Genomic DNA, 22,881 nt, shown 5'->3' on the forward strand with positions numbered 1-22,881 from the left:
AAAGAATACCAAAATGTATTGCTCCTGGAGGAAAACATTCTTTGGATATTCTGGAAAACATCTACCCAAACTCTCTACGCCCGGCCTGTCTGTAGGAGCTGAGCCACGCGCCATTATCATCCATCTCAAAAATGTTACCTTGTTTAGCAGAAATCTGGCGACAACGAGTCCTGGACACTTGGACTTGTCACCCATTCCAACCACCTGTGTTTTACAGTTGAGGAAATCTAGAGACTGAGTGATTAAAGCTCAGCCAAGGTCACTCACACGGAGTTCAGAGTACAACCAGAGCAGAAGGAAAACTTGCTGGGTTTCTAGAATCAAAGGACACTATAACTGGAAGGGATTTCAAGAGGTCATTCGGTTCACTTGCTTCGCTGCAGGTGAACAATGAAACCGTCCAAGACTAATGACTGTCTGGGGGCAAAGGCTTCAGAATGCCTCCAACTGCTTGGTCCCCACAGTTCCTCCTTAAGTCTCACCAAACTCTCTCTTGCTGTTACTCTTTCTACCTTCCCAACCAGTGTTTAATGGAGAGAGCAGTGCTTCTTGCCTGCGAGGCCTCACTTGGCCGATTGAAGAGTCGGCTCTGGGGAAGTCTTGAAAGACCCACTTGGAGAGGCTCTGTGGGAAACTCCAGCAGGCAGAGGCAGACTGTTCTGTATTTTTGGCTCTTTTGTGCTCTGCCTGAATGGGCAGAGAGCTGTAATCCCCTGATCCATCCTCTCCAGGGATTATTTTCCCTGGAGAAGAGAAGGCTGAGAGACAAATCTTTGGGAATACAAGTGCAGAAGATGTTGAGGGAAAGTATCCATGACCATTGGCAACTGCAGGGGGCAGGCTTTCTGGTTGGGTTGATGGGGAGGGATGTCTCTATTTCCTCCTGGGGCTATTATTGAAGTAAAATCTGATCCAGGAGGATGCTGGGGAGTCTCCTTCCCAGGGGGACTAACAGATGGGAGAAGGCTTCGCTGCAGGGATGATTTCCCTGTGTTTCCCAATGGGAGAAGAAAGATGGAGAAACTTTCCTTGGACTCTTTCCAACTTTGCGGTGGTTCTTCCCCTGGTCTGGAAAAGCACTAGTTCTAAGCATTTGGAAAGACCCGTGTGTAAGAGGAAACTAATAAGCAAACGGCGGCTCAATGAGACTCCCTTTGAATTTGGCTCTCGCCCTGCATTAAACCAGCAGGGACAAGCCGAAAATGAGACGGTTCTTATGTGGCTCCCCAGGCAAAATTTTGAAAGCTAACAATTGACATTTTCTTCTTGATATTTTCCCACCCTACTGCCTCCTTCAATTAGTGCAGTGGGAGGAGAAGCAGAGCTCCCAGATTAATTCCATGTATCGAGTTTTATTTTATTAAGTCTCTTTTGGGGGTAAACTATCCACTAGCATTTGCACTGATTGTTCTCGAATGACTACCTGACATGAAATGCTTCAACTGGGAGAAGAATTTCTCGTAAGACAGTTTTTCCTAAAGGGTAAAATGAGATATTTAAAACTATGCAGAAGAGCTTTAGAGGAAAAAAAAGAAAAAAGAAAAGAAAGAAAGAAATTCAGCAAATACACAGCCTGTTCTTTACATCGTCACCTTTCAGAACTCTTCTCACACATATCTCTTCCAGTCCACCAACGAACATGTCCATCAGATAGGAAGCACTGACTGAACCCAGCTTTAGGCCAGGCAGTGTAGGGTATACCCCCAAAATATAAGGTTTAGTGTCTGTCCTTCACAAGTGTCCAGGTTAGTCGGACCACAAGACTAACTCAGACTCACGCAAAGCAATCCACATTTAAGTGCTAAGGGGTGGTAGTGCTTAAGTGGATAAAAGTAGTCAGGAAGCTTTTATTAAAGTGCATAGCCTGAGCTGGCTTTCAAGAAATGGCAGATTTGGGAGAAGCAGAGTAAGAAATAAGCAAACAAAAAGAAATAAACGAGGTGGCAGGAGGGAATAAAAAGCAAATTATGAGAATTTAAACCAATTTTAAAGCTTTTTTTTTTTTTTTTTTAAGAGAGAGAAAGAGAGCAGGGGTGGGGCAGAGGGAGAGGGAGGAGGGAAAGGGAGAGAGAGAATCTTAAGCAGGCCCCATGACCCATGCCGAGATCTCACTCCCTGAGAGGAGTGAGCCCATGTGCTGTAATCAAGAGTCATGCTTAACCAACTGAGCCACCCAGGTGCCCCTAATTTTAAAACTTTTAATTATAGATCACTTGAATCATATAAAAAGGTGCAGAAGCCCTATGTACCCATTACTCTGCCTCAAACTTTATCAATTCATGGTCAATGTTGCTTTACCTATCTCCTCATCCACTTTTTCCCCACATCCTGGATTATTTTGAAGCAAATCCCAGACATCATATCATTCCATCTGTAAATATTTCAGTATTTTACTAGCATTTTGATGTAAGTGAGGATCAAATTATACAGGTCAGAACGTGTTTCCAAAAACAGCACAAAACTGAAAATCTTGGCACAATAAAAAGATCCCCCAAGCGTCAGCCAATGACACGTGTATTCCCATTTCTATTTTGTTCCACAACATCACCACACATCAGAAGTACCCCTAAATTCTTTTGGAGGAGGTTGAAATAAAGTATAGATGTCCAGAAATACGTGCTTTTTTGCTGTAATGCTTGGACCTTAATGGAATGTCGGAAGCATATGGACAAGCATTTGTCCCTGTATGTCTGCTGCAACTTAAGTATATTTCTTTATTCTATTTTCAACATAGATCAGGGTGGTATTTCGGGAAGACATGCCTTTCTTAAACCAGAGTCCAACAAAAGTGGCCAGTGGAATCTGAGGATGGTGGGACAGGCTGAGCAGGAAGGTGACCGCACGGCGGGGGAGGGGGGAGAGCAGGGCGCGGTGGGGGGCACCGACTCTCAAGGCTCCCACTGGATGTGAAACTGAGTGGGAGGCAAAGAATGAAAGTGGAGCATGGTAATCTTGGAACAAGGATGAGTCATGCTGAAAATGAGATGCTTTCCCACTGATGCTTTGAATAATAGCCCTTGACTGGGAAAAGAAACCAAATGAACACTGTGCTTGATGGTGGTAGAGATAGCGAATGGCATTCAGAGCACTTAGTTGAAGATCAAGCAGCCCTCCTAGCTCTTCCACTCTTCTGAGTGACCTGCAGCCAGCAAACCCTTCAGGGTCTCAGACTCCTCATCATCAACAAAAGGAAAGCGGGGCTAAATTATCTCTGGATTTCTGGGGACCCACAATACTCAACAATTCAGTTCCTTGACATGCATTTTAAACGGCTAGATAGATAGGAATTTGCAGTAGCTTTTGGATAGTGTCTTTTAGCAGTGGGAAGCAGCAGTAGCAACTGAGACAATCCAGACCCTGCACAAGCTGTCATAGGGGGAAATTTAATAATGGCACTAGCCCACTTGTATAGAGTTGTAAGCCACTTACATACATTATCGTACTTAATTCTCACAACAGCCCTGTGAAGTAGGTTCTAATATTATCACGCTACCGTGAGGATACTGAGGCATAGAGTAAGTAACCTACCCAAGAAGCATTGCCAGTAAATAGGAAATCCAGAATTGGCTCCACATCTATGTCAATTCCAAACCCTTTACTACTGTACTACATACTCTCCTACTATGCTAAGGTGCATAGAATAACTATTAAAATCTTGTGTTTTATCTTCCAATAAAAATCCAGAAACCTTAATTAAATATTTATCTGACACAGGAGCCAGCCTGAAGAGGGTTCCCACTGACTGAGTCTAGGACAAATTCAGCACCAAAATTAAGTACAATGATGAATTATAAACCACTGAAAAGTAGGATTCATGAGTTGCCTTACTGATGATAGATAGATAGATAGATAGATAGATAGATAGATGATAGATAGATAGATGGCACGGAAGTAAAATATTGAGGATTAACTGGTAAAGGTGAAGAGATTGCTGGAGCTGGAAAATGATCCATTTGGCAATCATCAGCATAAAGACGGGATTAGGTAGGAACCATCAATGTATGCTAAATCTAAGGGAGAAATGTTAATAAACAAGACATTTGCATGGTCTTAAAGCATCTCCCCAAAGACTGCTTATTAGTTCAAGGGAGGAAAAAAAATAATTATACAGTAGAGAAAATTGAACAACACCTTGATGCGTGAGAAAAATTTACATTACCAGTAAAGGGTAGATGGACATTATGTGCCTCCAGCTATGATACTCTGAGAAGGACAAAATGTTAATTTTGCAACATTCCAGCCAAGAATGTACAAACAAAACATCAGAGAAATGTAATATGAAAATATCTTTTTAAAAAAAGGTGAGGGAAACTATTCTTAAGAAATGTAAACATCATAAGAAAAAAAAGGCTGTGAAAATGTTCCAAACTAAAGGAAGCTAACGTGGAGAAGACAACCAAATGTAAGCGTGACCCTAGACTTGATACTGCAGATAAGGTGGCAGGGGCGGGGGGGGGGGGGGGGGGGCGGAATGTGGACAATACTGTAAAAGACATTGGGGTGCCTGGGTGGTACAGTTGGTTAAGTGACTGACTCTTGGTTTTGGCTCAGGTCGTGATCTCAGAGTGGGGAGATTGGGCCCCAACTTGGGCCCAGCGCTTAGTGCTGAATCCGCTTGGGAGTCTCTCTTCCCTTCCCTCTCTATCCTTCCCCCTTTGTGCATGGTCTTTTTATCTTCTCTTTTTCTCTCTCAAGTAAATAAATAAATCTTTTTAAGAAAGACATTATTAGACCAACTGACAGCATTGGAATATGGATAGTACTAATGTAAATTTATGAAGTCGGTAAACGTACTGTGGTTATGTTGAGAATATTCCTATTTTTAGGCAATGTATATAATATTTAGAGATGAAAGATCCTGATGTATCTAGCTTACCATCACATGGTTTAAGAGAGAAAAGAGAGCGAGGGCAAATGCTAAAGCAAATGTGATAAAATGTTAACAGTAGGTGAATCTAGGTAAAAGGTATATGGGGGTCCCTTGAAACTTTTTCTAAATTTGAAAATATATCCAAATAAGAAGACTTTTTTTTTTTTAAGTCTATCTGATATCACATTAGCAAGTGGTATTCTTAAACTGTGTAGGGGGAAAAAAAGGAATGACCTGCATTGAGTCATGAGAATAATTGTCATTAGATGCGAGAAGATTAAGGCTGAGCCGATTCCCTGCAGTTGAGGGGTTCACCAATCAAAACAAGGAATTCTGACAAAAGGAGAAAACGGCTAGCATTGACAAGGATATGATAAATGCTAGGGCTTGGGGAAACTCTAGAACGAGTAACAGGTTAGTGGACAGCTTTTGACATTGGGATTATTACTATGGCCACAGATTTGAATTACTTACTAGGCCCTAAGGATACAGAGAGAGAAAAGAAATAATCTCTGTTCTCGAGAGACTTTGGGAAGAGAGAGACACACAAAGGTACATCACAGGACAGCAGGTAACAAGTATCAAATGATTGTTCATGTCACTGTATGCTAGCGTTTATGGAATAGGACAATCAGGAAAAGCCACTGTGGGTATATAACACCTAGTAAGTAGTAGGGGTCGGCCCACTTTCCTTCCTTCCTCCCTTCCTTCCTTCCTTCCTCCTTCCCTTCTTCTTTTGCTCTCTCCCTCTTTTTCTCTTTCTTTTTCTTTATAAAGATTTTATTTATTTATTCATGAGAGACACAGAGAGAGAAGCAGAGACACAGGCAGAGAGAGAAGCAGGCTCCATGCAGGGAGCCCAATGTGGGACTTGATCCCAGGACTCCAGGATCATGCCCTGAGCCAAAGGCAGAGCTCAATTGCTGAGCCACCCAAGCATCCCTCTTTCTCTCTTTTAATATATATTTTGTTCAATACATACCTATTCTGTTTTCTAATTGCAAGGTACTATGCTAGACACTTAAAGAGAACAGTGAGATAAAAAATGATGCTGAGAGGAAAAGAAAAGGTACATTAGGGATTAATTGGTGACAGTAATGGCCAGGATATAAAGGGCCCCATATATGTGGCTGCCTGTGGCTGCCATAACAAATTACCACAAACATAGTGGCTTAACATGACAGAAATTTATTCTCTCACACTTATGAAGGCAGAAGTCTGAAATCAAGGTGTTGGCAAAACCGTGCTCTAGAGGAGATTTCTTGTCTTGCCTCTTCCAGCATCTGGTGGCTATTGGCATTCCTTAGCAATCTGTCTCCACCCTCACATGACCTTCTGTTTTGTCTAGTCACCCCATGTGTCTCTTATTAGTATACTTGTCATTGGATTCAGGGCCGGATTCAGATAATCCAGGATGATCTTTTCATCTCAAGATCCTTAATTACACCTTCAAAGGATCCCTTTTCCAAATAAGGTAACATTCGCAGTTGCCAGGAATTAGGACACAGGCACATCTTCTGGAGGGCCACCATCCACCCCATTACAGGCCCTTTCCGTGTGCCAGGCATTGTCCTAGGCATCTTATAATTTATTAACTCACCTAATTCACAATAACCCAATAAGATAAGTTATTATTTTGGTCCACATTGAGGAAATGGAAGCATGGAGCCATTAACTAACTTGGAAGCATTAAGATAATTTGGCTTGAGTGATGGGCTTACGTTGAGGAGGAGTGAGAGATAAGTTTGGATAAACAAGTTAAGGTCATGTGCAGAGTGCCTTAAATACCGGATAAAATGTTGTACCCTATTCTGTGGGCAATGGGCAGCCACTGAGTGTTTTCAGCAAGAGCATCATGTGAGCATTGATGTATGGGAATATTGATCAGAAATCATTGTGTTAAGTAGCTTGGAGGAGGGCAGGAGTGGGAAGCCTATTAGGAGAGCTCACATAATTGCTTTGAGAGAGATGTAGGCCTAGAGTTCAGAGCTTGCTACAGAAACAGAGAGGATTACTTAATAGCTCATCTTTCTTTTCATCCCAACATGTGGAGCCAGACTCCCTTTTCCATTAGACATAGCTCTGCCATCCTCCTAGGTGCCATTCCAGGAGGCAACTGAGGGAAAAGACAATCTCCATTTGCCCCAGTTTAGCAGACACAGGTTTTTCCATTAAAGGATTGCTCTCAAACTGGAAGGCACCAGAGCAGCGCCTAGAAATGCAATCCCCATAATTTTGATTGTGGTCACTTTTAAGACAACGGCACTTTGGGGACTGAAGGATATCTCTCTTGAGGTTAAGAGATGGCCAACTCTGACCTTATGATGGAAGAAGCCTTGAAGCCAACTTAAAGCATAAATAAAGTCAATAACAAGGACTCATGGGAATGGTCATCAACGTAGCTACCGTGAAGCTAGATCTTTGTTCTCTTCCTCCGGATTCAGCAGACCGGGTAGTCTTACATCTCCTCCACTCTTGTTGGTGACTATTGCTGCTCCTGTACAATCTGAATATTAAAGACTCCCTTACTCATTTTGAGTCTTTTAGTCTCCTTCTGATATTTGATCTGTGACGCCTGAAGAAACAGCATTCCCTGTTGGATCATAGATGGTTTGAGTGCAAGGGACCCCCAGTTATACTCTGACTCCTCAGCCCCACCTATTATTCAGCCACCAATGTTGGTCAGAATATTGAAATGTTTCCAAAAGCTGTAGAGTCATTATTTTTTTCTGCCACAGTGAAAGCAAATCCTGAAATGCCTATTTACACCCAGAATTTGGTTAACTTTAATTAAGGAGTGCTTTCCTACGAGGATAAAACATTCGATTCATTAAAAAGTTTTCAATATGGAAGCAATAGCATCCATCACAAAATAACATGCAACTACAACTATGGGAGGTGAATAGAAAATTAACGAGTAAAATTAAAACATTTTTCAGTTTGAGGAGACTATCTCAACTCCATGTAATATTCTTCCAGGGTTAAAACATTTTTTTTTCTAATACCTTTGTCTTCAAAAGTGTGGTCTGGGGGCCACCAACATCGGACTTCTGAAGGGGGCTTGTTGGAAATGCCACATCTCACTCTCTGCTATAGCTCTTCTTGAGTCTGTTGAATCAAAAACTGCATTTTTACCAAAGCACCTCAGGAGAGGGTCAGTTTTTCACTGTCAATCCTTTGGAAGACATCTCAGTTGTTACAGAAATTGAAAGAAAGGAGTGGACAGACACAGAGGGATTAACTAAGTCATTCTACAGAATGATGTGTGAACAGGACCCAATTTTGGAACACACCCCTAGGGCATCAGATTTTGCAGTGACCTGTTAAGGAGATGTCACTCACAAGTAGGCCACCTCCCCTTGGTCCTTATAGTAATTACAAATTAATCAGAAAATTATAGAACCGAAACTTTTAGAAGTGAGACAAATGCTAGAACCTGTAATAGTGAGTGCATGTTAGGCTTTGAGCCTCAGACTAGGTGTGTCCCCCCACAATTTGGGTATGAACTTAAAAATAAACATGTTCTTGGTGCGATTAGAGCCTCACAAGCCATGGGACCTTGAGCACATTTCTTCCTATCTTGGAATCTCAGTCCATAATCTGTAGGATCCACTCGGCAAACTTCAGAGTCATCATTGTATCTTAAGGAAGGAATGTAGAAGGTGCTTTGAAAACTGTGAGTACTTAGAATGTTATCATAGGGCAGATTTCAAGCCTGAGTCCCAGTTTCACCCAATTAATTGTATCTTGGGTGAGATAATATCGTAGTAAAAGTCTGCTTGAAGCAAAGAAGGTGAGCTAATTAATAAGACAACGTCATGGTGTTCCCTACACTGTCCAGAAGGAAAGGGTGCTCTGATTCTCATGTTCAAGTGTAGGTAGGGAACCATGGGTGTTCAATGTTTGGGTTCTGTTGACTGAATGCATGAATTACCAAGCTTGAGTAAAGTGACTAACATTCATTCATTCAACAAATACTTACTGAGCCAGGATGTCTAGGGATATAATGGTGAGCAAAAGCACTCACTGCCCTTGCCCACATGGAGCTCACAACTAACCAAATACTGACGCAAATAAATGTTAATTGCACTGTTGTTCTGTGCCGTGAAAGATCAGGCCAAGGAGCCAGGAGAACTTGCACTAGAGATATCTGACCTGGTCAGAGGTGTTAGAGAAGACCTCCCTGAGGAAACAGCCCTTGAGCAAGAGCTAAAGCGGGGAAAGGGAGACAGAAGAGTGTCCCAGGCAGAGGGGACAGTGCGTCCAGAAGACTTTTCACAGGAGGGAGCATGGTGGTTGGAAAGGCCAGTCCTGTTAGGTGATGGCTTAAGGCTGGGGAGGGCAGCCAGGGCCAGACCATACTCAGTCCCACGCACTTGAGTTTGGTTCTTCCCAGAACACTGGGAGGCCTTTGAAGGATTGGAGGCTGGGGTGATGATGGTGGATGTGTATCTTGCAATGACCAGATCTGGGTCTTGAAAAGGTAACTGGTGGCAAAGGAGATTATAACTCAGGAGCAGGAGGGCAGAGTGTATGCAAAGACAGGCAGGAGACTTTCACAGCCTAGGAGAGAGAATAGAAATGCTCCCTCCACAGAAGATCCTACTGCTGGTCTAGTTCTCTCCTCCCTGGGTGGCCTTGCTTCTGAATGGCCCTGTCCACCAACAGGAAGGCAGGCTGTGTGCAATGGGCTCTCCCTTCTACACAGAGAAAGTGAACAGACCAGGGGTCCAGCCAGCACATTAGTCCGATTTGAATCCATGTGAATCAGTCCCTTGCAGGTGAAATGATAAAAATGCTGTTTCCGAAACTTCAAGTTGAAAATGCAGTCCTGGATCCATAGTGACCCCAAGCACAGGTAACCTGAAAGGGCCCACCTTACTCATTTCCTAACTCCAGGGCAGAGCCCATCTCTTTGATCCACTCACTGAAAAGGTATAGAAACTAAGGCCTCGGGAGGTTTAATAACTTCTCCAAAGTCCCATAGTACCTCTTTATTTTTTAAGATTTTATTTGAGAGAGAGAGAGAGAGAGAGACAGAGAGAGAGAGCAGGGGGAGGGGCAGAGGGAGAGGCAGAGAATCTCCAGCAGACTCCATGATGAGCACAGAGCCTGACTTGAGGCTTAATCTCAGGACTCTGAGATCATGACCTGAGCTAAAACCAAGAGTCAGACACTTAACTGGACTGAGCCACCCAGACGCCCCCCAAATCACATAGTAACTTTTAAGGACCAGTTCACTGGCCTTTCTAAAATTCATTAGGGGTGTGATACCTTCAAGATGCTCTTCTGGTCAGCAGCATCTCTATAGGCAAGTAACGGAGAGAGTCATAGAAACATGTTTTTAAATCAAGCATTTTTTTTTTAAACTTCTGTTCTTTGTACTTGATTCCAGTCTCTAGCCCCTAGAGTAGAAGGGCTAAAGAGAGAATGGGCATTCCATCTAAATCTTAAAACGGACTACCTGAGCCTTCAACAGCTTCTGGTCTAACCTGACACTGCACCCAAAAAATTCACAAATGTCTTTAATGAGCCTTCCTGTATAGGTGTCAATGGCCTTTACTTCTAGATTTAATTTCCAGGCATGACTGGAGAACTATCATCTGGTTTTTAGTCTCCAAGAAAACTGAGCTGTCCTCTGCTATTCACTCTCCCCTGCCATTCCTGACTTAACCACGTACAAAAAGCTCAGCGATTGTCCTGGGCCTCTCCATCTACATTCTACTCTACACTCTTGCTGTCTCCCTTTTGCTTCCTCATAGGGTTTCCTGCTCTGACCCTTTCTTTCATATGGTTTCCCTTATACCCCTGAGCCCTTTTGTGATGTTTCTGGGCTTTATTACTGCATTGTTACTTGTTTATTCTTTTTTCAACTGCCTGGTCCCTCGGGGAGCAGCTAGAAATTCAAACCTTGGCTCTCGTGTTGTTGTTAGAGATTTTACTGTATATTTGTAATAATTATTCAAGTATGTTCCCAAACAAACAAAAAAAACCCCAAACAGGTCCATTTCCCCCATCATTTTTGCCTGAAGATTGAACATGAAGAGTGCTTTACTGTCAACTAAAGTCCAATGCAATCTGGTTTTCACACGGTTTTCTTCTTCTTTCCACGGTGTAGTCGTGAGTTTTGATAACAGAGATTCAGAGGTGTGTCTGTGTGTGGCAGTTCCTTGTGAGGGTCCTTAGAAATCTGCATTTTGGACGGGTCATCTTCAGGCTAGCTCCCTGCCCTGGGCAGCTCCAGGTCCGAGGAGCTTGGCCTTGAGAGCAGGGTGGGGTCTTTAGAGGCCTTTGAGATTGCAGTTTGTTACACATTTGATTTTTCACTCAAATTGGCAGTCTCTCTCCAAAAGGAGCATTATTCTCTCATCTGTAAAGTATGCTGAGTTTAGTCAGTTTGAATGCTAAGCAAAATATCTATCAGAACTCTCAAGATCTAGGAAGAAAAAAAGCCAGGCCATTTTACTCAACTAGGGGCCACAACCTCCAGGGTTGTTGGTGAGTAATAACCTGGTTTTCTTCCCCATTAACCCACTCCTGGCTGTGTTAACACCAGGAGGGCTGGCTACCAGCTGACAAAGGACACGTGAGTCAGAGCTACCAAGGTATTTTGACTACCCAGTGCTAGGGGGAAGAAAAGTCTACTCAACTGAAAGTTTTTGCTGTTAGGTAAATGGTTTTACTCTTTGTGGAGTGCAGGATTACAACTTTTCACAACCTGGAAAATGTAGCTCTCTGCCCCTCTCCTCCCTCTTTACATGTGAGAATAAAACACATTGTGAAATGGCTTATAAGAGAAATCAGAGTCTGCACAAAATAGGTTCTCATAAGTGACTATTGGGTTGAATTGAACCTAAGAGCCTGTTTGTTTTTTGGTTTGTTTTTGAGAGAGAGAGAGAGAGAGAGAGAGAGAGCAGACAAGCACCTGCCAGCCAGTGCAAGAGGTCGGGGGGGGGGGGGGGGGGGGGCAGGGGAGGCAAGGGGAGAGGAGGAGCAGAGGGAGAGGGAGAGAGAATCCTATGTATAGGTTCCACGCCCAGCCCTCAGAACAGGAGCGGGGCTCCATCTCCTGACCCTGAGATTGTGATGTGAGCCGAAATGCAGCATGGGATGGCTTACCTGACTGAGCCACCCAGGTGCCCCCGAGCCTGTTTCTATATAGATCTAGACATCTTCCAATTCAGTCTGCTTCGTTATTGGCGAGATTACTATCCTGTTTCCTGAGCAGCGCTGCCTTCTACATCTCCTTATTGGTTCTTCTTTGGGCATTAAATTCTCACACTTGGAGAAATCTGTTGCTTAAATAAAGGGACACAGCAGCTCCTGATAAGCAGCAAAATAGTCTTCCAACTGCCTCTCAGCCATTTCCCTGGAATATCTTGACCCATAAGTGGCACCCCATTTCTAGATTGGAGGGGCTAGTTGGAAGGAAGTTTGAAGCTGTGTTTACTCAATATGATCAGTTAAATGTCAACTGTCCACACCAAAGGGGGTACGGACAGTTGAACTATTATGAACCCCCAAGTCCCATCTCCCCACTCCTTAGCACTGTCACCATCCAGACTTCATCTCAAATTTAGCACACTAAAAATGGGCTAGTTTCCCCTTAAAGTCAGCTCCTCCCTCCACCACCCCACCTCACCAACTTCCTCACCTGTATAAAGCAGTATTTTCTTTAGCAGGTTAAAACATTTGAACTCTTTTGGTTAAATTCTCCTCCTTCGTTTTCACCCTCCCAATTCACCATCGACTCCTATCAATTCCTCCTTTTATACTGTCTGGAAAACTTTTCTCCCTTCTTTTCTGTTGCTGGAGAACAGAAATAGAAGATGAGGGATCCAGCTCTGTAGTTTGGATGGAGAAATGAGAAACATACCACATACAAATGGGGAAAAAGAAAACAGAAATAGAAATATTTTTTAAAATGCAAAATAACATGGCTCCAAACTAGCCTTATATATAGATCCTGAGGCACAGGCTAGCACTGCTTTTGTTTTGTAGCAATCCAGAACAGTGGGGGTTCTTCCTTCTGCTGGGGGGCGGGGGTTGTGGAAGGCCTTTAGGGGTCCAGCTTAGGTGACTCTGATTGCAGCCACCCCTCCACTTGAGGAACAGGAAATCTTCACTTCCCAGGTGAACTCATCACTCAGCGCACAGCGCATACGGATGCACTCTAAACTAGAGCTGGCACAATTTATTGAGTATTTCAGTGTAACTCCAACATTTTATATGTTGATAGTTTACCTCCACCTGGACAGAAGCGCCTGCTTTTGTATTCTTAACTGCCCCTCCCTTCCCCATAGCAACCAACACGGGGTTCAGCTCTCTGTAGTCTATAAATAAAACGTTTGTTCAATCACAGAGCCTTCGAATTTTAGAGTCAGAAAGGATCTTAAAGAGTTCCTCTTGCCCAATCCTTTACTATATGAAGAAACAGGTCTAAGCGAGATTGGGTGACGCTCCTCCAAGTCCCACAGCTGGCACCGGAGCCCGGGTTGCTCCCGCTTGACGTCGGTGCCCTACACTGTCCTTAGATAATATCTGGCTTTACACAAGGTCTCCTAGGGATGCTGGTGATAGGGGTGGTCTGCTCGGTTGAAACATTTTCAGAGACACAGCTCCTGCCGTTTGCAGGACCGCTCGGAAGGTCGAGGTGCTCAGCGCGGCCGCGTCACCCCGGGTCTCGGGGCAGGAAGGGCGCGTGGACCCCCGGGGACACCCCCCCCGGCTCCCCCCCCCCATCCCGGGCTGCCGTCGGTCACACAGCGCCGCAGAGTCTCTGGTCTCTTCCACGGACGGCGGCGGGTGGAGGCCGCGCGAGGGCGGCTCTCGGGCCCGGGGGGGGGGGGGGTGTCTCGGCGGAGGGGGCATTCGGGAGCCAGCCCTTAGGGACGGGGACCAAAGTCTACCTGGAAGGGGGGGCCCTTCGTAGACAAAGCAGCGGTCTCTCCTCCCAGGTGGGGCAGCAGAACCCCCCCATCACCTTTGCCTGTAACGGTTTTGTAAGTTTTTTTTTTTTTTTAATTTTAAAAAATCGGCTGAGGTCTCGGGAGGGGCTTACTGCTGAACTTTATCACCCACCCCGAGCGGGGAGTCCTGTTGTCCTAGGGCTGTGCAATTACCCACAGGGAGCAATTTTAAGAATGTGCAGCCTCTGTGCCTGCTCCTGCCAGAGGGAGTCGGGTCTTGTGGTCTTCCATCAGTGGGATCTTGTGACTCTTTTTATGACCTGCTGACTTTTAGGTTAAGGGTCAGCCGAAATACCAAGATGGCTTGACTTCGGTCAACTCGCCTCCCGAGCCGTCCCTTCACCCACCACGTGGACTCGGCGCGGAGGATCAAAGTCTGCCGGCCGCCCGGCCCCCGTGGGCGCGCGGGGCGCCGCGAGGACCCGCAGGGCGCCGGCAGCCGCCCCGCCGCGCCCCGGGGGACCGCGCCCGCCCCGCCCCGCCCCGCCCCCTCCTGCTGCACGCGGCCCGCGCCCCCGACCCTCCCCCACGACGCCCGCCGCTGCACCCGGCCGCGGCCCCCGGCCCACGCCCGGCTCCCGGAGAGGAAGGCCCCGCCCCCATCTGTTGGCGCCTCGGCCCCGCCCCCTCCCGCCCCCCCGAGCCCCCACCCAATGGCGAGCGCGGGAGGGCGGGGAGCGGAGGCTGTCGTGAGGGGGTCCCGGCCAATGGGGAGGCGTGCCGGGCCTGGTGGGCGGGGCGCCGGGGCCTTGTCACGCTCGGGTCCGTGTGAAAACGGGGGTTCCGAGTGCAAAGCAAAGTTTTTTTGTAAACCGTCTGCAAAGGCGGGGGGGCGAAGAAGGCGCCGGAGACCGGGCCGAGTGCAGCTGCCGGGGCCGCCGCCTTTTTAGCTCTTCAGGCGTCAGCTCCGCGGTCCGAGTCCCAGCGGAGGAGACCAGCGGCGGGAAGACCTGCGCCGAGAGCCCTGCAGATGCTCGCAGCCTTGGCAGCGCGGAGCTGCCCGTCGCCCGCCCCCGCCGCCCGCCCGCCGCCGCTGCCGCTCCGGCTCTTCGCCCCCCGGCCCCCGGAGCAGCCCCGGCTCCCCGCCGCCGCCTCGGCCCCCGCCGCCGCCGCCGCCGCCGCCGCCGCCCCGCTGTGGTGTGGGGGCTGCTGGGGCTGAGCCGGGCCTCGGCGCCGGCCCCGAGCACGGCCGCCTGAGCAGCTGCGCGCCGCCCGCCCGCCCGCCCGCCGGGGACGCCCTCGGGCGCGGGGGCGCGGCGGCCTGACCCCGGGGCTCGCCCCCGCCCGGCCGCGCAGCCCGCCCCGCGGCGCCCCGCACCCCCCGCCCCCCGGCGCCCCCCGCGCCGCGCCCCCGCCCGAGCCCGCGCCCGCGCCGCCAGGGCAGCCGCCGGCCCGCAGCCATGGGGTGCTGGGGTCGCAACCGGGGCCGGCTGGTGTGCATGCTGCTGCTGACCTTCATGTTCATGGTGCTCGAGGTGGTGGTGAGCCAGGTGACCTCGTCCCTGGCGATGCTCTCCGACTCCTTCCACATGCTGTCGGACGTGCTGGCGCTGGTGGTGGCGCTGGTGGCCGAGCGCTTCGCCCGGCGGACCCACGCCACCCAGAAGAACACGTTCGGCTGGATCCGGGCCGAGGTGATGGGGGCCCTGGTGAACGCCATCTTCCTGACCGGCCTCTGCTTCGCCATCCTGCTGGAGGCCATCGAGCGCTTCATCGAGCCGCACGAGATGCAGCAGCCGCTGGTGGTCCTCGGGGTCGGCGTGGCCGGGCTGCTGGTCAACGTGATGGGGCTGTGCCTCTTCCACCATCACAGCGGCTTCGGCAACGACTCGGGCCACGGCCACTCGCACGGGGGGCACGGCCACGGCCTCCCCAAGGGGGCCCGCGGCAAGGGCGGCCGCGCCGGGGCCGGCGACGACAGCGAGACCCCGGGCGAGCAGAGGCCCGACGCGGAGGAGACCAACACGCTGGTGTCCAACAGCAGCAACTCCAACGGGCTGAAACTGGAGCGGCCAGGTGAGCGGCCGGGGAGGGTGACCGCAGGTGGCCGGGCCGGGGGACGGCGGGACCCTCGGCCGGCCCGGGGCGGGAGGGCCGCACGCCCCCTGCTGCCCGCGCCGCCGCCGTCCGGGGCCGCCGTCCGGGGCCCGCGGGGCTCTCGGGGACCCAGGGCGGCGGGGGGCAGAGGGGGCGGGGGGGGGACCGTCCGCAGCCGCCCTCGGGAGCCGTCTTCCCGAGAGACTCTCCTGATCGGGGTTTCCACGGAATCCAAAGTGCTTCCTAATTCAGTTTCCTGCCCCCGACCCCCCACCCCCACCCCCACCCCTTGGGAAACGGAGAGAATCCCCACCTCATCCTGAGTTGTTGGCCGTCACAAACCTTGCCCTGCCCGAGTAGTTCCTGTGCCCTTCAAACAAGTTTCTTCTTTTCAGAGCCCCCCTAGCCATGGACTTCCCTCACCCCAAAAGCCCGGTGAAAGGTGTCTTTTCCGAACGGGCATCGTGTGTGTGTGTGTGTGTGTGTGTGTGTGTGTGTGTGTATTTCACTTACTTGTCTCCAGTCTGAGCCTAATCCTGCAGATCCTAGTTCAGGACCCTGTTTGGTCATGTTTTAACCTTTCACTCCGGACTTTGGAAAATCATACTATAAAATAAGCCTGACGGTGACTTCCCTTATTCCCTTTTTACTGGATGCTTCCCCCCCCCCCTCCTCTAAATATGATTACTCTTGAAAGCAATTTGGAAAATGCTGAAAGAAAAGAGATGGGGAAAAGGAATCGACCAAAGCCCAGCTCCCCAAGCTCTGATGATGTTAATAATTTGGTGTATTTCCATCCAGCCTTTTTCCGCTTATATTTATTTGTTTAGTCGGATGATACTACTTGTTCTTTCTTCGAGGTGCAGGATATCACGTTAATGAAATTGAACTTGTACATTGAAAGGTTTACTAAACAGTTGAATTTCCCCTTACTCCCCCTCTGCGAGGTCTTATTCCAAAGAAAATGAGGCTGCTCTGGTGTGTAGACAGTAATTCCTTTAAAAGATGGGTACGTTTGGTTTAAGAACCGGTAGGGTAGATAGTGATCGTTGCAGCTTTTCCTGAAGTTTATGATTGTTGATGGGCTCATATTGCTGATTTGTCGTTTCTAAACACTCCACCAAGAGACTCTTTTCTTGGTTTCTGTTCATGATAAAAGTTAAGATTTAGCTACAACACCTTAATGACAAAGAGGGACCAGAGCTGTGTGTCAAATCAGGCATTTGTAGTAGACTTCTTCCTAGTTGCATTTAATTTGTGGGTGATAGCATTCGATTTTACGTTTTCTCTTGCATATGCCGAAAAGTAGAGCAGAATGTACAGGGGACCCCACCCCCACAGAAAAGATGAACTTTTTTTGGAGGTGGGAGAAGTAGGGGGCTGGTTTGGAGAACGGGGAAGCACTATCTCCTTAAGGACTTGATTTTGCCCTGGCTTGTTCCCAACATGTCAGTTTATATAATAAACTGTCCTGGGCACGTTTTAAAAAAATTTTATTCCATGAAAAATGTTCACCTCTTTCACTAAAATGGACTTGAATGAAGAAGTTTGTATAAACACTGCTAATGTATTTGATACAGCGTTTTTCCTTTCTTTATAGATCCAGAAAAGTCTAGAAATGATGCAGTGGAAGTACAAGTGAATGGGAATCTTATCAGAGAATCTGACCATGTGGAATTGGAAGATGACGATAAGGCTGCACAACTTAACATGCGTGGAGTTTTTCTGCATGTCTTTGGAGATGCTTTGGGTTCAGTGATTGTAGTAGTAAATGCCTTGGTCTTTTACTTTTCTTGGAGGGGTTGTCCTGAAGGGGAGTTTTGTGTGAATCCATGTATCCCTGACCCCTGCAAAGCATTTGTAGAAATAATTAATAGTACTCATGCAACAGTTCATGAGGCTGGTCCTTGCTGGGTGCTATATTTAGATCCAACTCTTTGCATTGTAATGGTTTGTATACTTCTTTACACAACTTATCCATTACTTAAGGAATCTGCTCTAATTCTTCTGCAAACTGTTCCTAAACAAATTGATATCAAAAATTTGATAAAAGAACTTCGAGATGTTGAAGGAGTTGAGGAAGTTCATGAATTACATGTCTGGCAACTTGCTGGAAGCAGAATCATTGCCACTGCTCACATAAAATGTGAAGACCCGACATCCTACATGCAGGTGGCCAAAATCATTAAAGACGTTTTTCATAATCACGGAATTCACGCTACTACCATTCAGCCTGAATTTGCTAGCGTAGGCTCTAAATCAAGTGTAGTCCCGTGTGAACTTGCCTGCAGAACTCAGTGTGCTTTGAAGCAGTGTTGTGGGACACGGCCACAAGCCCCTTCTGGAAAGGATGCAGAAAAGGCCCCAACAGTTAGCATTTCTTGTCTAGAACTTAGCGACAATCTAGAGAAGAAGCCCCGGAGGACTAAAGTTGAAAGCATCCCTGCTGTTGTGATAGAGATTAAAAAAATGCCAAACAAACAACCTGAATCATCTTTGTGAGTCTTGAGAAAGATGTGATATTTGACTTTTGCTTTAAACTGCAAGAGGAAAAAAAGACTCCATTGAAATTCTAAGTTTGCCAAGTAGTGTAATTGAAGTCCTTGTCTGGTCACACAGTTTAATTCTATTTTTGTAAGAACATAATGGGACTGCTTAACAGAGTTCTATATTACAACTTTGTGATTATTAGTGCAGAGTACAGCTATGCTGTAACAATTTTGGAAAGCCAGTTTTAACACTATGTTACATTTTTGTTTAAAGTAAGTATAAACCTTATATAACATAATGACATTTGATTTCCAGTTTTTTCCATGGTAAAAAAAAAAAAAGTTAATTAGGGGGATAAATAAATTAAAATTGTTACTGGAATTTCTCTGCTTTTCTTTTCCCCCAGTGTTATACTTTGTTTTTTAGGATTATAATCACTAAACTTGAAAAATCATCAACAGGTTTGTTTCCTTTGACGTTTTAGGTAATATTTACTTGCCCTCTGAGATCATTACATAGCATAATGGCAACATGTTTTTAAGAATGACTCATGGATATTATTAGGAAAAAGTTTCCTTTTTTCTTCACATGGGTTATTTATAATTCTGAAGATCAGTTACCATCCTGGATTCTATATTGCTGAATATTATTCTAATAAACAGTTGAGATAATTAACAACTTGAACTACAGTTTACATATAATAGGGCATATGAAGAGTAAGAGCAGGGAAGAAGGTTTACCAAATTAAATATTTAGATTGTTAGAAGTTAATATTCAGACCACATTTTAAAATTATTGGGGAGAATTTTAACTCATGTTTTCTTTTACCAAAGTTAGTCTGAAATGTGGACATGTTCACCAGCATTACTTTCTCTGAAAGATTGGCATTAGGAACATTGAGCTGAAAGTTTACTTAAGAAATATATACAGTAAATACTTTTAAGGACATTAAAGCTAATCTAATAGGTTATATGTTAAATGCAAGCTTCTTCGTGTAATCTTTCAAGTTGTAGGTGTTTAAAAACTTAGTCATTTCATGGTGACCAATCATGAATGGATTCAAACAGCTTTTTTCGAGTACAACCAGCAGTTCTTGTGCTTTGCCCAGAGCCATTGACTTAGGAGAAAAAGGAAATCTAAAGGTTAATGCAATTTGGATATTAAAATCTTAAAAAACAGAGTCAAGGCCAAATTAATCATTAAGATTCTGTAGGTCATCCTGTCTTGACGTTGCTCAGATCTTGCAATAGTGGCTTATTTTGTAAGATGCCACAGTATCTACACAGGAAATTGTTCTTGGCTATTTCATTGTTGCTATGGGTTTCAAATCCATACGCAAATATTATTTAAGGATATTTAAGTTATATTTTTCTTGACAGAGAGGGGGTTATGCTTTGTGAAGAAACTAGATTTTTGTCCTCATAAGGATGAATATTAATATCAGTTATCATGTATAGCTCTATTTTTCTAGAAATAAGGTATCCTGACTACTTCAGTAACTTTTATAGCTGACTACTTTTGGGATGGCTATCTTTTGGGATTTGAAATAATTCATTGTTTAATGGGTCTTAAGATGAAAGCGTTGGCATTGGACAGTTAACTTTTTAAAGGGATCTTTTGTGGTAGATGGTGTGTTTTTTTTCTAGTCTAAGCCTATTGCTGGCAATGGGCCTATTTAAGAGCAGTCGATTTTTCCAATGAGAATGAGGTAATTTTAGGAACACAGTTTGTAAGTTCACATTTGCTATAATGGGCCAAAACCATAACCTGCCAATTTGCAATACATCTTGATCTTTTAATACTCTTATCTGATAATTGTATAATTCAATTCCTAAACTGGAAGTTACTTTGAATTTTGCAAAAAAAAACTTTTTAAACGTGAAATTCGGGAATTTCATTATATGGGCAAACAAGAGAGAAGACTTCAGACTGTACTGTATCACGTACATTCCTGATTCAACACTTAAAACTGCAAACCATTTTATTAAGATCTTAAAACAGTTTATCTTATAAAAACATTTTGGTAATGGCACAATAGGATAACTGGTAAAATACATTCAGTAGGGTTTTCTTTACAAATGCTCTATTGGGTCTTTCTTAAAGGTTGCATAATGTATAAGACATCATCAGCTAAATGAGGATTTTTTTTTTTTTTAATGGTGTATAAGCATGGGACAAGGGCTTTTTTCTTTCTTTTTTTTCCAAAAGTGCTTTGAAGGTAACAGCCTTTAGATTTCAGTTATTTCACTTTTCATAATTTTTAAATCGCTTATACATAACAAAGTGGTACCATAGAATTCTTTTTTCAAAGGACTTTGTCATAATAGCAAAATCCGTGGGCACTGACTCACCTTTTGAGTTTTAGCAGAGAATTATTTATTTCTTTACAATGCACTTTCTAACCCATTTTTAGCATTATCTTTTAAAAAAAATGCTTTTATATTTAAATATTGTGGGATTTAAGTGTCTTTTCCAAACTAGTTTAGTCCTTCCTGGAAGAAAATGAGGGAAATACCCTGAATTCTTAGGAGACTTAAACCCAATATTTAAATATGCTGTTTTATAGCAATGCATCAATTTTAGGAGGTGCATCTCTCCTGCTGGCTCTTTTATATTTGAGCAAGATCAGTGTATTTAGAATATGTGTTTAGAAACTTGTCTGTTGTCTCAGTTTAGTGAAAAGGAGGTGCTGCATGTGCCTGAATTAAAACCAACTCCAATTTTTCCAAGCCAAATGCCGCCTTAGTGATGAGAGATTTCCTTCTCCATTGTCACTTTTCAGCGTCTATGATTGTTTAATAAGGATTGTTTGAAGGGCATCTGCATTGTAAAAATATAGACTAGAACCTAAAAAAAAAAAAAAAGTCAAAAAAGGGCAAAAACTGGTGTGTTTTAGCATTTTAGAAAACAATGTTTGTATAACTAAGGTGTGTAATTTGAATAGGAAAAATTTCCATCAAGAGCACCTTGGGAAATCTCAGTAGGTAGGAGACTATGTTAACATGTTTGTATCTTGTTAACATGTTCAGTTAATTTTGAATTTTGAAAGTTTTGAGGGACAGGGCCTATGGAACCTAATGTGAAGTATTTAGTAGGCTAACTGGTGTTAGGTTGAAGATTTTTTACTGTTTATAAGCAGATATCATTTGAATGATATAAATGTCATTTACCTGCTGTCTTAAGATGTTCACACATATACAAATACGGAGAATAATTCTACAATATAGAAATATTTATTTTAATAGAGTTTCAGTTAAGGCATAAAACAGTGTTAAAACTCTTGGAAAGGTGGAGGGTTTTTTTTGTTTTTTAAATGGAGAATTGTCAAATACAGTGTTTGGCCATCTGAAATGGGAATTGTAATAGCACTATTTTGATGTAGCTCTACCGATATTATGTGGCGATGCTATTTTGTTTTACTAACAAGCTCTGGAATATTTAGCAGTCATTTTCACTGGCACAAGAGCCTTTTGTATGTCATTCAGTTTAAACTTTTAAACCAAAAATTTTGTGGTCCAGTGTCTTTGGCAAAAAGATGCTGAAGGGAATGTAACATACAATTATTATGTGGCTATATATAAAAAGACACAAATTGCCATGTTATGGTCCTGCCTTGAAACAGCACAATGAAGTGTATCAATGTATTCTGTGATTCTTTAATGAAACTTCCATGTTGTGTTGTTTTGTGTCGACCATAGCCTGTCCTTTTGGGCCAGATGTGGCACAGTTAAATGCAATTATCATCTCATTAAATGCAGATGCAGATAAAATGTCCTTTAGTGCTGCAACATTTTACCTAACTTTTTGTATGTTTTATGACTGTGCATTGTTTTCCAAAGCTGTTCCTACCTCACCATGAGGCTTTATGGATTGTTATGTATTATAAATGTTCTTTATGAGACAGACTACTGTGTTTCTTCTCATTTATTAAAAGTTAAGTAGAAAAATAAACTAATTTTAATATCTACTTCACTGTTTTGTGCATGTGCCCTCCCCTCCTATACTAGGTTGGGTTATATAGACCTAAGGTGTTTAAAGAGGTATCACAGCTTAAGTGTTGCTAGATATCCAGAATGACCAGGTTATAGGATAGTATTGTAGAACGAAAAAAAAGTAGGCAAAAATTGCAGTAGAAACTGAAAGGGTAACAGCAAAGGCTCACTAACATGAAATATTCAATGTCTGACATTTTTTTGGTTCTAAATATTATGTAATTACAGGTTAACCTGCTTCTTGTACTTGCTATTTGTAAGCAGCGTTAATAACAAGGATTATTAAATATTTGACAGTCATATAACCATCTGGAACTTCTAACCCAAGAGTACATTAGTTGATTGTTTATATGAGTTCAGAACTATGACTGACATAATCTCTCATGAAGAATTTCTTTAAAGAACTTGTGCCTCTAGGAGGTAAGCAGATAAAAATTGCATAAGAAAAAATCAATTGGCAATAAATGGCAATAGATAATAGAGTTGGTAAATACAGTAATATTCCAAAGAAGGGATGAAGATC

The 22,881-nt window shown here is 44.6% G+C and overlaps 1 protein-coding gene and 1 long non-coding RNA gene across 8 annotated transcripts; one reads left to right on the forward strand and one right to left on the reverse strand.

The window, feature by feature from the left end:
* Positions 1-11,098: 11,098 nt before the first annotated feature.
* Positions 11,099-14,207, reverse strand: LOC140635880 (uncharacterized). Of its 7 annotated transcripts, none has more exons than XR_012033213.1 (4): positions 14,187-14,207; positions 12,525-12,714; positions 11,990-12,162; positions 11,099-11,240 (listed from the first exon to the last, which is right to left on the reverse strand). It is a non-coding gene; the product is annotated as an uncharacterized lncRNA (long non-coding RNA). The 7 variants fall into 7 exon arrangements; XR_012033215.1 differs by lacking the exon at positions 14,187-14,207 and adding an exon at positions 13,997-14,167; XR_012033214.1 differs by lacking the exon at positions 14,187-14,207 and adding an exon at positions 13,993-14,167.
* Positions 14,208-15,197: 990 nt separating this feature from the next.
* Positions 15,198-22,333, forward strand: SLC30A1 (solute carrier family 30 member 1). Its single transcript, XM_072831158.1, has 2 exons — positions 15,198-15,855; positions 17,477-22,333. The coding sequence occupies exons 1-2, from the start codon at positions 15,240-15,242 to the stop codon at positions 18,376-18,378; spliced, it is 1,518 nt and encodes a 505-aa protein (XP_072687259.1). The 5' UTR covers positions 15,198-15,239; the 3' UTR covers positions 18,379-22,333.
* Positions 22,334-22,881: the final 548 nt, after the last annotated feature.

Source organism: Canis lupus, chromosome 6 (assembly GCF_048164855.1).
Source record: "Canis lupus baileyi chromosome 6, mCanLup2.hap1, whole genome shotgun sequence".
Classification (NCBI taxonomy): Eukaryota; Metazoa; Chordata; class Mammalia; order Carnivora; family Canidae; genus Canis; species Canis lupus.